We start from the raw sequence: 13,899 nt of genomic DNA on the forward strand, positions 1-13,899 counted from the left end.
GATTGGCATGGATGCTCTGTAAAAAGTCATGCTTCACAGATGTAGTTTCTGTTGAAATAAGACCACGTTCCTTGAATTGGTTAAATATTGATAGTTTAGTTAATTCGTTATATATACTTCAATATTTTAATACAGGTTTGTATAATTTGTTCAGACTTAATATATGTTCTAACAGAACTGTTTCTTTGGAATTCACATTTTTTTTCCTGTAACTAGTTAGTCCAATCTAGTGTGGGGCTTTTTGTTTGTTTTGTTCTATTTTTGAATAGCAAAATTTTAACCTTTATATTGTTGGCAGTATCAGTAAACTTCTTGTTCTGTCTCCCGATAGTGGACCTGTATTGTCATTGGCAATTAGTTCTAATGGAGAACAGTGTTTCAGTGGTGGTATTGATGCAACCATCCAGTGGTGGAACATGCCTAGCCCTAATGTTGACCCGTATGATACCTATGGTAAGTACCTTTTAAAAGATAAACAACTGATAACCATTGTCTTGAACATTAATTTTCTGCTTGACAATAATCTGTTTTCTAAAGCTTTTGTGAAATGTGAATGCCATTTATTAACTAAATTGTTTTGTTTTTCAGCTTTTTTTGTGTGTGGTAAATACTCGTTATTTCACTTGCATTGGTGACATACTTTGTAGAACTGTAGCAGAAAGACTGTCATTAGACCTCATTTGTCATGAGGTCTAAATAATAAAGAACAAATCAGTTACATCTGTTATTTTTGAAGGAGTGTGCTTTACTACTTCACAGCAAAATTCCAGATTTTGGAATGATTTTTTATTTATTCTGATAGGAAATTCTCAGAAAACTAAGATTAGTTGTAATTGTTGAAAAAATATGGTTCTGCTTCTTTATTTCACATCAGAAGTAATCTTGTTTTGATATTAGGGTACCTGAGAGCTTTCAAGCATTCCCCTGTGTCAGCAGAGTACACTGTTTTTTTTTGAAATATTACAGCAAAGTCATCAGTGTTTAAAGAACTCAGAAAGGTGGGAAGTTGAGTTTGTTAGGTGTTTTTGCATCTTACACAAAGAAAAGGCTGCAACCAAGCATCCTTAAGATGGTAAACTTGAATGAAAGAAGTCAGCCACTCTGAGAGGTGGTGGTAACAGGTGTGCATCATTCTGGAAAAAGAGATAGTTTGCAGAAATTGTGAAAAATGACCTACTGTGTAATATTCTAGCTGCTGTTTTAAGAATAAAATTAAAAAAAAAACACTATTTTGATTCTGATTTTTTTTTCCCTTCTCTTGCTCTTCTTGATGAATAATAATGGCCATTCTCACTTCTTTGCTTCTTATAGCCACCGTAGGGAAGGATTGTTTCTTTTTACTTTTTTTTCAAGTGTTTTAACTTCAGTTACAGATTGTATATGTTTATATGTAATTTCAACAAATGACTAAAGGAGTTATTAGGCTACAAATATGATTTGCTGATAACAAGCTATTTAAATGTTAAAATCTCAGTTTATTAGCTAGCTGCATGAATATGTTCAAAATTTCTCTGAAACTATTCTGATGAATAGTGGGGCAATGTTATTCATTGCATTGATTATTCAAGTGCATTGTAGTGGACCATTTTGTTTGTGAATCTAATCTATTTGTATTCTAGAAAACTACTTGAATAAAACAAATGCAGAAGCACCTGTCCTGAATTTTTTTATATGCATTCCAGTTTGTTCATAATTCATGCTCACACTGAATGTTTGGCACTTATTTAGATTTTCCTCTTACTGATACTTATAGAATAGATATATGATTACAACCAACAGATCTGTTAGAGCACAGATAAATTAATTTATCATTCTGTAAATCTTTTACTCTATGGGATATTTGAGGAATTTAATTTACTTTGAGGTATAAGAAAGATTTAATTCCTAAATTTTTGTTTTTCCAGAGCCAAACGTTCTAGCTGGCACATTACTTGCTCACACAGATGCGGTCTGGGGTCTCGCTTACAGCGGTGTAAAGAATCACTTACTATCTTGTTCAGCAGATGGCACTATTAGATTATGGAACCCACCAGAAAAAATTCCCTGTATTTGCACTTACAATGGAGAGAAAGGTAATGTTGTTTTTTTTTTTTCTTCAGTGAAATTTTGGTTTTGAAAATCTGTCATGAGACAATTTATGATATGTCTAGGCTTGTTGTCTCTATTTTTCAACACTAGATAACAGGACTAACGGGAAAAGATCTTTTAATCAGATAATCCTGGTGGTGCAGCATTACTCTAAAGGGAACGTTTTCTTCGTATGAGTATAGAACAAATTTAATGTTTAAACTCTGAAGAATTTGGAAGTGTTTCTTTCTAAAGACAATCCTTTCACTTTCTAGAGCATGGAATACCTACGTCAGTTGACTTTATAGGTTGTGATCCTGCACATATGGTGGCATCTTTTAACACTGGCAGCACAGTCATCTATGATTTAGAAACATCCCAGTCAGTGGTAATGCTTTCATCGCAAATAGAATCTGGTAAGTAAAGCTCTTTTCTATTAAATACCCATCTTGGATGAGGTACCTTTATGCAAGTTTTACTATATGGCAAACTAAAAGAAAAGCTTATGCACCTTACCTGCATTATGTCATTTGATGTCTTAAGTTGGCTAGATATGTAAAGATGTTTGGAACTGATGCAGTTGAAAAGATTTTGGGTTAGGAGGATTTGAAAGCTGTTAGAGATGGCAAAAGCAACAGTTTTTGTTCTCTAAGTTAGGCTTTTTCTGAATTGTGTAGTAAAATACAGAGTTTTCATTATATAGCTTCGATATGGAAGATCGTAAGAAAGAAGTAAATTAAGCAGAATATTAGTTCAGTGTAGAATCTGTACAGGTTGTGCTTAAATCCTCTCTCCTGTGGAACATTGAATATTAGAAATTATGTTGCTACGAATAACGTGCTACAAAGACATAGCTCATCACTGAGAATTGTATATAGCTGTTGACAGTCTAAATAGAGGGTCTTTATTCCAGACTTCATTTTCATGAACCTATTAGAGTGTTTTGTAACGAAAACCTCCAGTTTCTGGTCATTCTTGTCTTCGAAGTGAGATCTAAAAGAATATCGCAAGGGGAGCGTGTGCTTCTCCTATCCAATTAGTCCAGCTCAGTTAGTAATTACACTTACAGTATTAAGTAACTTATATAAAGACTTTAACAGAGGTTACAAAACTACGCAGAAGCTATATAGTAGATAGCTTGTGCAAAACTGACATTGACAGTGAGAAACAACATTACAACTTGGAGAAATTCCGTTCCCAGCTTGAAGAGAGACTTTTTTTTTGATTATGTTTAAGAGGGAAGCAGTCCTTAAAACACTGGCATATCAAAATATAGAAAGTGCTTTCTAAAAAGTATTCTAAACCCTTAAAGAGATTCTAAACTGTTCAGTGTTTCTTTAATCTCAAATATGTAAAGATATCTGACAATCTGGTAGGTTAGGTTGACTTTGGTTATTGTGATTCTTTCTTTTTGTTTTCAAGGTAAATCTTTTTTTGATGTGGAGCTATAATAGGTGTCTACTAAACATACATTATAATTTGTTTGCTTCTGCTTGGTTAGTGTTGCCCCAATGTACTTTCTTCAGTTTGTTTGCCATCTCTCTCAAGGATCTTTCATGTGTATAAACAGCTTTAACCTTAAGGAACATTGGCTAGCATATACCTGGCTTAGTCCACCTCTTGTAAAGCAAGAAGTTGTTATTCATTGATATTTATTGATGTTGTTCCAAATGTGTTATTTATATAATATTAGCTAATACAGTGTGCTAAAGTGTAATGCTAAAATACTCTCATTTTAGCTTTTTTTTAAGGCAGATGGATATGTTTGTGCTTGTTTTTGTTTTCAGGTGTACAATCAAGTAATCATATTAATAAGGTTGTAAGTCATCCCACACTTCCTGTAACTATTACAGCTCATGAAGATAGACACATCAAATTTTTTGACAACAAAACGGGTAAGGGTAAAGCCAACCTTTGGGACATTTACTGGACTAAAATTTAGGTTATTGCCCAGTTTTGATCATCATTGTCATTGCCACCAATGAAGATGTTAGACAGATAAAAGGTGTGCTTATGAACGTGAGTGCCTTTGAGAGATGTGTGTTGCTTACCCATGTGCTTATGTAGTCTGTAGTTGAAACTTGATAATTTGTAATAGAATTGTAGCATTCAGATATTGGAATATAAATAAGCATGTTATTCTAGATTGCATTTAATGGGAATATTATTTTTAAAAGAAGCGGTACTTCACAGGAAATTCACTTGTTTATTTTGCTTTTAGGTAAAATGATCCATTCTATGGTTGCTCACTTGGATGCTGTCACAAGTCTAGCAGTAGATCCTAATGGAATCTATTTAATGTCTGGAAGTAAGGGTTTTTAATACTCTATGCTCTATGGATTTTTCATTTATGCTCTATGAATTTTGCATTTATGATGCATTTAAGTGTCTGACAAAAATCTAACATTGTCTTTTTTTCCTTTTTGTGTTTTTTTCCCCCAAATAGGCCATGATTGTTCCATTAGATTATGGAATTTGGACAGCAAGACATGTGTGCAAGAAATAACAGCTCATAGGAAAAAGCTGGATGAATCAATTTATGATGTAGCATTTCATCCATCAAAAGCATATATTGCCAGTGCAGGAGCTGATGCCCTTGCCAAAGTATTTGTGTGACACAGCAGAACAAACCTGCATCATAACAGCAGGTCTGTTTGGACAAAAAAGAGGGAATGCATCACTGCCATCAATAAGGTTACCAATAAGACACTACATCTGATCTGCCTGGGTGAAGGCTCTTAAGTGGGGCAGGTATAAGTTGGTGAAAAGTCACCACATCTTGAACAATGTCAGGCTCATTCATTTAACTGTAATTACTGTATTGGGGGGGCGGGGAGAAGTAAAAAAAAAAAAAAAAAAAAAAAAAGAATAAAAAGAAAACCAGTATTTGTAGCCTTGACTGGATATGAACTGAGCGTATGTCTGTTCTTTAGGTGTCTTTAAGCAAACGTGGAGTCTGATCTTACAAAAGACTTTTATTTTGGACTCTGTGTGCTGCCTTAGGGTTAGGAATGTGGTGCTCTTGTGGGGGGAAGTGAGCTCCAAGAGTAGCTTTCTTTTCATCTCTTAGTAATCTTCTGTTTATCAGTTGAATGCCACAGATTCCCCTTTTAAACTTTTATTTTGCTTTAAAGAAAAAGGAAATTTAACTTAAAATATTTTAGCATTAGTTGCACAAAATGTTTGGATAAAATTCTAGTTTTTATAAGTCTTTTTATATATTTAGCCTGTCACAACAGTGCTCAAGATTGTATTGATAATGTTTTTCTGCATTATAGAACCCTAAAACACAGAGATCTCACTGACCCGCTGCCGTGTAACCACACTCTTCCCTTCTTTTGCCTAATACAGCTCAGCTAAGTCCTTGCATAAGGATGCTAATTCTTCATCATCGCATAACTGTCTTCATAAATAAAGGACTGTAAAATGTGTTTAAATGAAACACAGAGGGGTTAACACCCCCAATGAACTCTTAAAAAAAAAATTAATCTTGGCATCCTATCACTATGTGATATTTTGTACATCTTACTGTATTTACGAGTTTATTTATCAAGGATTACCCATCTTGCTAATGGCCTATTGTTATTTATTTCACTTTTTGTTGGTCTTTATAGCCTTTTATGTAGTGTGTTAAAGGGCCCTGTATATCTATTATGGCACTCTTTGAACAGTCTAAAATAGATGAGAAAATGGGACATTTCACAATTCTGAAGTTGCAAACCAAGAATTTTTTTTTCCTCTGGTTAAGTACCTGGAGTGGAGTTGATTCCAAAAAACAATCTTGTTTCAGAACTTTTGGAGTGAAAAATATTTTTATTTGCGTTTCGAATAGAATACAAAAGTAGTTGATTCAAGATTCATAAATCTGCTGTGTTTTAACTAGTTATTCCCTGCTTTTATTTTCTTTTCAGACGTGCTTCAGTTTATGGTGTAACTAAAGATTTTGTTTGTGTAATGCATGATTAATACAATAAAGTATTTTTTCTAGTCTTCCACAAAACTTTTCTGATCAGTTTGCGAGTTTTGATGAGTTTTGTAAGGTTTCTGTTTTACAAACTATGAATCAGCAAATTTTTAAGATTGTACCACATAGCAGAAGTACAGCTGTTGAAAAATAATGTATATAAAATGCATATAATAAATATTAAATGGTGTACCTGTATGTTACTGTTGGCTACATTATTTTGTGTTGCACAGTTTGAAAGTGTCATTCTACAAGTTACTAAATTAGGTCTAAATTTTTGCAAAATGATCATTTGTTTATTATGCTTATAAGCTGCTCTGCTTTTCAAAAGTTGTAATAGTTGTCTCGATGTCAACATCTGTTTCAAGCAGCAGCACCCACATATAAGAACATGTTTCCACAGTATTTTTAAAGCTTTTTTACGAGAACAAATTGAAAAATTACTAATGTATTTTTAGAGCCCTTATAAAATAAGCGTACTGCTTTTGAATATCTCTGTATATGAAGTGATCTCAAGTGATTTAGGAGCCAGGAAAGCACACTGGTTTTATTTCCAACTGCCTTGGCATCACTGTGTTGAATGTAAAAACAAAACAAAACCCTCATTGTTTTTTTCAATGCTTACAATTTGTCCCTAGGTCAAATGTTATCTATTAACCTTTGTCCACTTCTTTCCAAGTCCTCCAATAAAGATGACATGCAAAAGGGCAGTTGTCTTTGTAAAAGGCTGAGCAACAGGTCAACATTTAGCAACTCCGTGATAAGTCACTTCCCTGAAAGTATATCAGTAGAAACAGAATACCGCAATATGAATCTTAGATTTTCATGCAAAAATAGTACATTTAGGTATAAATTACATTTAGCTGGAACATGTTCCTATAAGTGGTTCTTACTGTATTGTTCCATGTAAGTTTGAAGTTCAGAAGTATCTCATGCCATCTCATGTCAAGCAAATTAGATTAAGAAAACGGAAAAAAGGTGCCCATGGTAGCCAGAATACTACAGTTATATTCTGAAAATAATTTTGTTTTAGTAGTAATGTTATATTGTTTAAAACGTGCTACAGTAAATAATAATTGTATAGGAATTGGATAATATTGTCCTTTATCATGAAGATTTGAGGTGAGGCCTTTCAATAACTGCTTGTAGGACACCAAGACTTTACTTTTGAAAGTGACATTCAGCTGATTTGCACTTTTTTTCCTTACAGTCTAAAGCATTCAACTAATCAACAGACAAGAGAGTATTTGAATTTTATTGGAAGTAATTTCATAATCGCCTTTTCTGAAGCCAAACATTGTTTCTGGCAGCTTTTCCAGACTGCTGCATTTTAATGCTTAAATGAAATGTGATTGTTTAATAAACATTGCCATGCATAACATTTACTTTTTTGAGTTGTATTAAAATTGAAATGGTAAAAAGAAATATTTGCTTATTTTCCTTAATTGAAACCTTAATCATCTTAGCTCACTAATGCATAGTGGATCAAATGCTGTAGAGAGTCTTCATTTATTGAATATCGGCAATAATCTCTAATGTAGTCTTAGTTCATCTACTGTGAGGTATAACATTATAAAACGTTTATTTGTTGGTTTTTGTTGTTTTTTAGAACAGAAGAGCTGTAGTGCTGGTGATGGAAAAACTGATAGTGCTGAAATAAATATTTCCATTTAGGAAAAACACCTCCGCTTCTCTGACAGGATTCCTTCTCTTTTGCAAGTGAGACCCAAAGGATTCACACACACAAACTTGATGGAAAGATATCTAAGCATGTTTAACAATATATTTAGCATTTGGGGTATGGTTGATATAACAGTCTTATTCTCCTCATCTTGTGGAAAAATATTGTAGAAACTGTTTTAAGCAGTAAGTTTCTTGCAGTCCAGCATCTTGTTTATATAAAGTAAGCATGAAATACATATGAAAAAGGGTGTAAGGAGTCCTGGTCAAGAATCTTCCCTAATTTAGAAATCCGAAGAAAAGTATTTATTTTACTAGGGAATAATTGATAGAAGTTTTTTTTTTTTTTCTAGTGGTCCTCTGTGGGCTTGAGGACACATTGTCACAGACTTCATCTCTCTCCCATTGCATGTTAATTATTTGAAAACTGATAGCAGTCTGTCCTGGCATGTTCTTAAGTGCTTCTCTAGCACTTCCAATCTCAACTCAGTGGCAAGCTTCTTGGTCTCACAGTGCTGATGACTACTCTTCCTTCCTTCCAGCTACCACTTTAAATAGAAGGTGTCTCAGACAAATGCTTCCCACATGCACAATTGGTGTTTTTGTAGGGAGACTAAATACTTCCAGATAAGGTGGCCTGCCTAAATCCTGCTAGGAAAATGACTTAAAACTTCTCCTAGTTAAGGTGTATAGTATGAAAACACAGCTAACTTCTACCTTTTAATTGTCTGCTTTAGTTTAATCATAGTCTTTGTATCTGCTTTTTTAATTAACTTTTTTTAAAACAAAACTAGAAGACCCTGGAGTAGTTTTCAAATGTTACAGCTGAGGTGAGCACGAATGGCAGTATGAGTTCCGTATTTAATAAATTCTCTGTTGATACTCAGAGAATTTACATCTGAATTCTATTGAAACTAAAGGACCTATATTAATAGCTTTTAAAAAAGAAAGTTCAAGTTACGAAACATTTTAAATGTAATAAAAATGCTATAAAAAGGCATTTTTTTCCTAATTATAACATACAGCCAACTATTGTCTGACTAGATGGGAAACAACATACCGTTCTTTTTAGTTATCCCCCTTACCTGGGTGCCTTTATGGCTCCCCAGTAGAGAAGTCATCTAGGCTTTCTGAAAGTGTGCATGTAGTAACAATATACTTGTTTTTAAATATTTAAAGGGTTTAAGGAAATTAATACCTCTGGAGAGTTCCCTAGTAACAAAACAAATGCACTGTGAGGTAACACATCATGGGGCTTTTGTTTTTAGGAATGTTTTCTATGTGATCTAGCACCTTTTAATTTTTCTGTTATTAATCTTGGATTTCATACTGCTAAGACCGTCTCCCAGAAGCTCATATATACTCTTCCAGCTGATTTAGTCTGGTTTGCCTACAGCAAAGTAACTGGTGCGGCCAAGCATCGTCTAACTGTTAGCTATCCTTGCCCCTTCCCTTGGCTAGAAGCAGTGCTGGGGCATTTGTTCTGGCAAAACATTCTTGCTCTGTAGGTAGTGTGCTGCAACAGCCACCCCCGTGCTCGCTTGGAGTACAGTCTTCAGCCGGTGCTCTTGCCCTACAGCTGTGGGAGAGGGCTGGGATAGGGTTTACAACTTCCCTTCTCAGGCACTTGGACATTACGAAATAAGCAAGGGGGTTACAGCAGCGGCCTGGAAGCTGGGAGCCCCAGGCCGGGCCCTCTGACGGGGCGGCAGCGCGGCCACACTCCGTGTCCCGGCGGCGCTGCGGCGGGAAGCGCAGCCCACGTGTAAGTCCCGGCCGGCCGCGGCGACACCGGCCGTGCCCGGGGACCGTCCTCAAGGGGACAGCCGCACCCGTTAGGGCGGAGGCAGCCGGAGGCGGCTCTAACGACTCCCGAGCGAGGACCGGGGCGCGCGGCCCAGCAGCGAGCTGTGAGTAGTCTCGGCGGGAGGACCGCTGCTCTGCCCGCCCGCGGCCGTCGCGGGGCGGCTGAGGCCTGGCGCGGAGGAGGAGGGCTGGTGGCGCTGCTTGCCGCTGGTTCCGTGCCCCCTAACGCCGTGTTTGTGCCCCTGGAGGGCGGGTGGGGACGGTAATGTTCCTGCGGATGTACCAGGGACCCACAGCATTGCGCCTAGGAGCTGCGGGGACGTTGGTCATGGATGGCTGAGGCGGCCATTTTCCCCTCACTGATGGCGGCTGGCCAAGGTGGCCATTTTCTCGCACGGATGATGGCTGGCTAAGGGGGTCGTATGCCATTGGCAGCTGTCTGATGGCTGGCTTGTTTTGTTCTCGCTTTAAAGCCTTTTTTTTTTTTTTCTTTTTCTCTCCATGATCATTTAGGTGTCTTTCCAGGTTTTATTTTGTACCTCAAAATGGGTGGATTTCCTGGTGTTCGGTGCTTTTTAGTGAAAGTGTAGTTGTGTTTTGCTTTTCCCTGTTTCCAAAGAGAACGATTTTCTGAGGAAAAAGCTTCTCACTTGACTAGGGACATCTTGTATCTATGCTTACATTTAAGTGGGTATAAAAAGCTCTTGCGTCTTGCAGAAGTAATGTCTTGCTTCCCTGAAATCTCAGCAGGGAGGCTGGGAGATGAGTGGCTGGAAAGCTGCCTGGCAGAGAAGGACCTGGGAGTACCGGTTGATAGTCGGCTGAATATGAGCCAGCAGTGTGCTCAGGTGGCCAAGAAGGCCAACAGCATCCTGGCTTGTATAAGAAGCAGTGTGGCCAGCAGGGCTAGGGAAGTGATTGTCCCCCTGTACTTGGCTCTGGTGAGGCCGCATCTCGAGTACTGTGTTCAGTTTTGGGCCCCTCGCTACAAGAAGGACATGGAGGTGCTCGAGCAAGTCCAGAGAAGGGCAACGAAGCTGGTGAGGGGTCTGGAGAACAAGTCTTACGAGGAGCGGCTGAGGGAGCTGGGATTGTTTAGCCTGGAGAAGAGGAGGCTCAGGGGCAACCTCATTGCTCTCTACAGTTACCTTAAAGGAGGCTGTAGAGAGGTGGGGGTTGGTCTATTCTCCCACGTGCCTGGTGACAGGACGAGGGGGAATGGGCTAAAGTTGTGCAGGGGAGGTTTAGGTCGGATATTAGGAAGAACTTCTTTACTGAAAGGGTTGTTAGGCATTGGAATGGGCTGCCCAGGGAAGTGGTTGAGTCACCATCCCTGGAGGTCTTTAATAGACGTTTAGATGTAGCCCTTAGTGATATGGTTTAGTGGAGGACTTGTTAGTGTTAGGTCAGAGGTTGGTCTAGGTGATCTTGGAGGTCTTTTCCAACCTAGATGATTCTGTGATTCTATGAAAACCGGTCCAGCCCTCTTGGGAAATACGCATGGTGCAGCAGCAGGGAGCCCTGGCACGGGCAGATGGCTGTGGGTCAGCTGGGGCGAGCATCGGGCCGCTGGGAGAAGCAGCAGTCAGTCGCTGTGATCGCTGGCAGCAGGAGCTCAAAAGTTTGTGCAGGTGTTAAGAGCACAGTCGTCTCCCTTCAGAAGTCACAGCATGTTGAAGTCTGTGTTGTCCCTCAGCTTCACGTGCCTGGTACTCTTGGTGGAGTGGTCTGGAGCCAAAGGTTTCTCCTGGATTGTTTTACCTGGAGTTTTTCAGTGTTACTGGGAAATAACATTGTGTCTTAATGACAGGAAGTCCTATCAAATGTTTTTTAATACCACTTCATTGCTGGGGTAATTGTTTGTGAAACAGGAGCTGTATTTTATCTTCCTGAATTAGCGCTTTGACTATTTTTCCATTGATAACCAGGTGACTGATTCTGCCAGCCTGAATAAATGTAGTTTTCTATTAAGATGATTTGGCTGACAGTAGCTGCACAGAAGAATTTCTAGGCCAGAAGTAGTTTCTGCAATCTCAGTGATCTATCTAATATCTGATTATTTCATTGGTGTGTATGGACTCCATTCTCTCAGAGCTTTTTTTTTTTTTTTTGGCAGCTATTTTTACTTAAAGAGGCAGTTGTTTGCTTTCTTTTAATTGTGTTTGTAATTCTGGTCAGCATTTAGATTTGAGTAAATCAGTTCATTGGGAAGTGAAGACTTTGTTGATATATTTGTTAGCAATGTACTGTGCCAGAGAGCTCTGCTTTGTTTCCAGACCTGCTCCCAGGGCCAATCAAAATGCGTAGCTCAACGTGACAAAGTCATGTACTTCATTGTATTTAGAATATTTAGATAGCAGAAGGCTATTGTCTCTATTTGATACTTTTCTGAACAAGTAGTATGTTGTTAAACTACCAAGAACAAGTATCAGGGAATTCCGGTAATTATTCAGTAGCAAATATGGCTTTGATTAAAAAGAAAACTATTTTATGGTATAGTTTATTTGATTGGAAACTTACCAATAATTTAAATGTAGTGATAAAATAGTATGAAAGTTGTTTTTTTTTCATTTTTACTTTCCTAAACTTTGCTAGTCTTTGCTCAGTCTTTTGACTTGATGTTGTCTTTCTTTTTTACTTGTATTCTTTGGCAGAGAATTGCTTATCATATTTGTAATCTGATCACATACACCAGGGCAGAAAAATAGTTCTTATCCCTCTGCTTACGTTCTACCATTTTCTGACTGCTGTTAAGTCGTACAGGCCGTATCTGACCTCAGTGGAAGCTGGAAGAGTTTTGTTAGCATTTGCTAGTGAAAACAGCTGTGCAGAATTCTCATGCCTGCGTCCTAGGAATTGGTCCAGTATGAAGTTCAGCTACAAGTTCACTGATGTCCTGAGGCTGAGGCAGGAGTCGGGCTGACAGTGCCTGGCTTCCAGGAGAGTGCCCTCGGAGCGAGGTTAGACCTGCTCCAGTGCTGCCTGCTGTTGGCTTGTAGTGAACTGACTGGCAAAAGCCTTACTGTGTTGGTGTTCCCTGTCCAGGGATGGCTAGAGCTCAGCTGCCCCTGCTGGTGTTTTTTCTAGTCCTAGGAAAATAGGAAGGACACTGCAATGATTTGTATAGAGACAGAAGAATGTAAATAAATTTTAGAGTAATACAGGAATAAATACCCTTTAGGTAATGAAGGTGACTTATGATCAAGGATACTTTGCTAACCAAGCTTGATTGTTTCAGAGGAAAAGAAATTTTGATCCTAATGAGATTAAATTTAAAATGGGCAGTTCGCTTCAAAGCAGAGATTAAACTTCTGGATTTTATCATAGACTGCAGATTTTCAGGACCTATTCTTCCTCCAGCTGAAGCCAAAGAGAGCAAAAGAACATGTGCTTCAGTTGACAGACACACATAACTGGAAAATACTCTTAAATTACAAACTCTTCAGTTGAAGTTTCTGTATACTTGGTGTCTGTATTTCGCTGATGGTTGATCACAAGCTTTTCAGGCACATTCTGGTTCAGTTTCTCAAGAAAATCATTTATGTTTCCTGTCCTAGATCCAAACCAAAGTCAGTCAGTAAGATTTTCTTTGGATTGCTGTCATTAGGCTGGGGATCTAAGCCTTTAGCTTCCAGACAGTTTGTTAAAGACACAACTTGATCTTCTTTGACAATGTGCTCAGGCCTCCTATGGTACTTGCGTGCGACAGAGAAATTTTCTGTGATTTTTGTGGCTTTGATGCTTTCTGGAGCTAACTTACCCATAAGCCTAATGAAAGGAAGGAAAGTGCTGTGAAAACCAGAATCTCTGCATTTTCAAGCAGTGACTTTGATGGAGCTCGGTAGCAATATTGAGAGTTGCCCCATTAAAAAGGTGGCCTAAAATCAAGGCATAAAAAGCTGTCAGCACTTCCGTTCTTCAGAACAGAGAAGATGAAAATGGAATATTTGTATTGTATGGGGCCATACTTCCTAGAAGAGAAGATACACGTGGCAACACTAATATGAAAGCTATGAACACTTACAGGAGAAAATACTGTTCTGATGGAACCGTTCTACTTCGTAAGTGCAAAACCAAACAACAACCCCCCACCTCTCCCAATCGCTTCAGAAGTTGTAGAGAAATATAGTCATTGGCTTTCGATGTAAATGGCTTTTAGCTGGTGCTCTTGTAGCTTTTCTTTATTGGCATTGATTTTGAAAGTCAAAGTAAATTCCTTCAAAACGATTATTTTCTCTTAAGAACGTTAGGATGATCTCACTTCGGGATTTTTCCTTGTTCTTTGCTGGTTCAATATTGCTAGCTTTACCAAGGGTAATAAAGGTCAGCTTCCAAGATCTGTTCTTTTTGCACTCAGCTTGAGGATGCAGTATGAAAGACCT

At 38.1% G+C, this 13,899-nt stretch overlaps 1 protein-coding gene across 6 annotated transcripts in view; it reads left to right on the plus strand.

Annotated features, from left to right (window-relative positions):
* The window catches only part of STRN3 (striatin 3), a 61,806-nt gene extending 54,350 nt beyond the window's left edge, over positions 1-7,456 (plus strand). For 5 of the 6 annotated variants that reach the window (XM_080592756.1, XM_080592753.1, XM_080592755.1 and 2 more), the window contains 6 exons: positions 332-453; positions 1,905-2,072; positions 2,343-2,483; positions 3,855-3,962; positions 4,289-4,375; positions 4,514-7,456. In XM_080592756.1, the coding sequence (XP_080448882.1) occupies positions 332-453; positions 1,905-2,072; positions 2,343-2,483; positions 3,855-3,962; positions 4,289-4,375; positions 4,514-4,683 (796 nt within the window). In that variant the 3' untranslated portion in view covers positions 4,684-7,456. The remainder of the gene's footprint in view (positions 1-331; positions 454-1,904; positions 2,073-2,342; positions 2,484-3,854; positions 3,963-4,288; positions 4,376-4,513) is intronic. The other variant, XM_080592752.1, reaches the window with a different exon arrangement.
* The last annotated feature ends 6,443 nt before the right edge of the window (positions 7,457-13,899 follow it).

The sequence above is a fragment of the Anser brachyrhynchus genome (genome assembly GCF_964034855.1).
Source record: "Anser brachyrhynchus genome assembly, chromosome: 5".
Lineage (NCBI taxonomy): Eukaryota > Metazoa > Chordata > Aves > Anseriformes > Anatidae > Anser > Anser brachyrhynchus.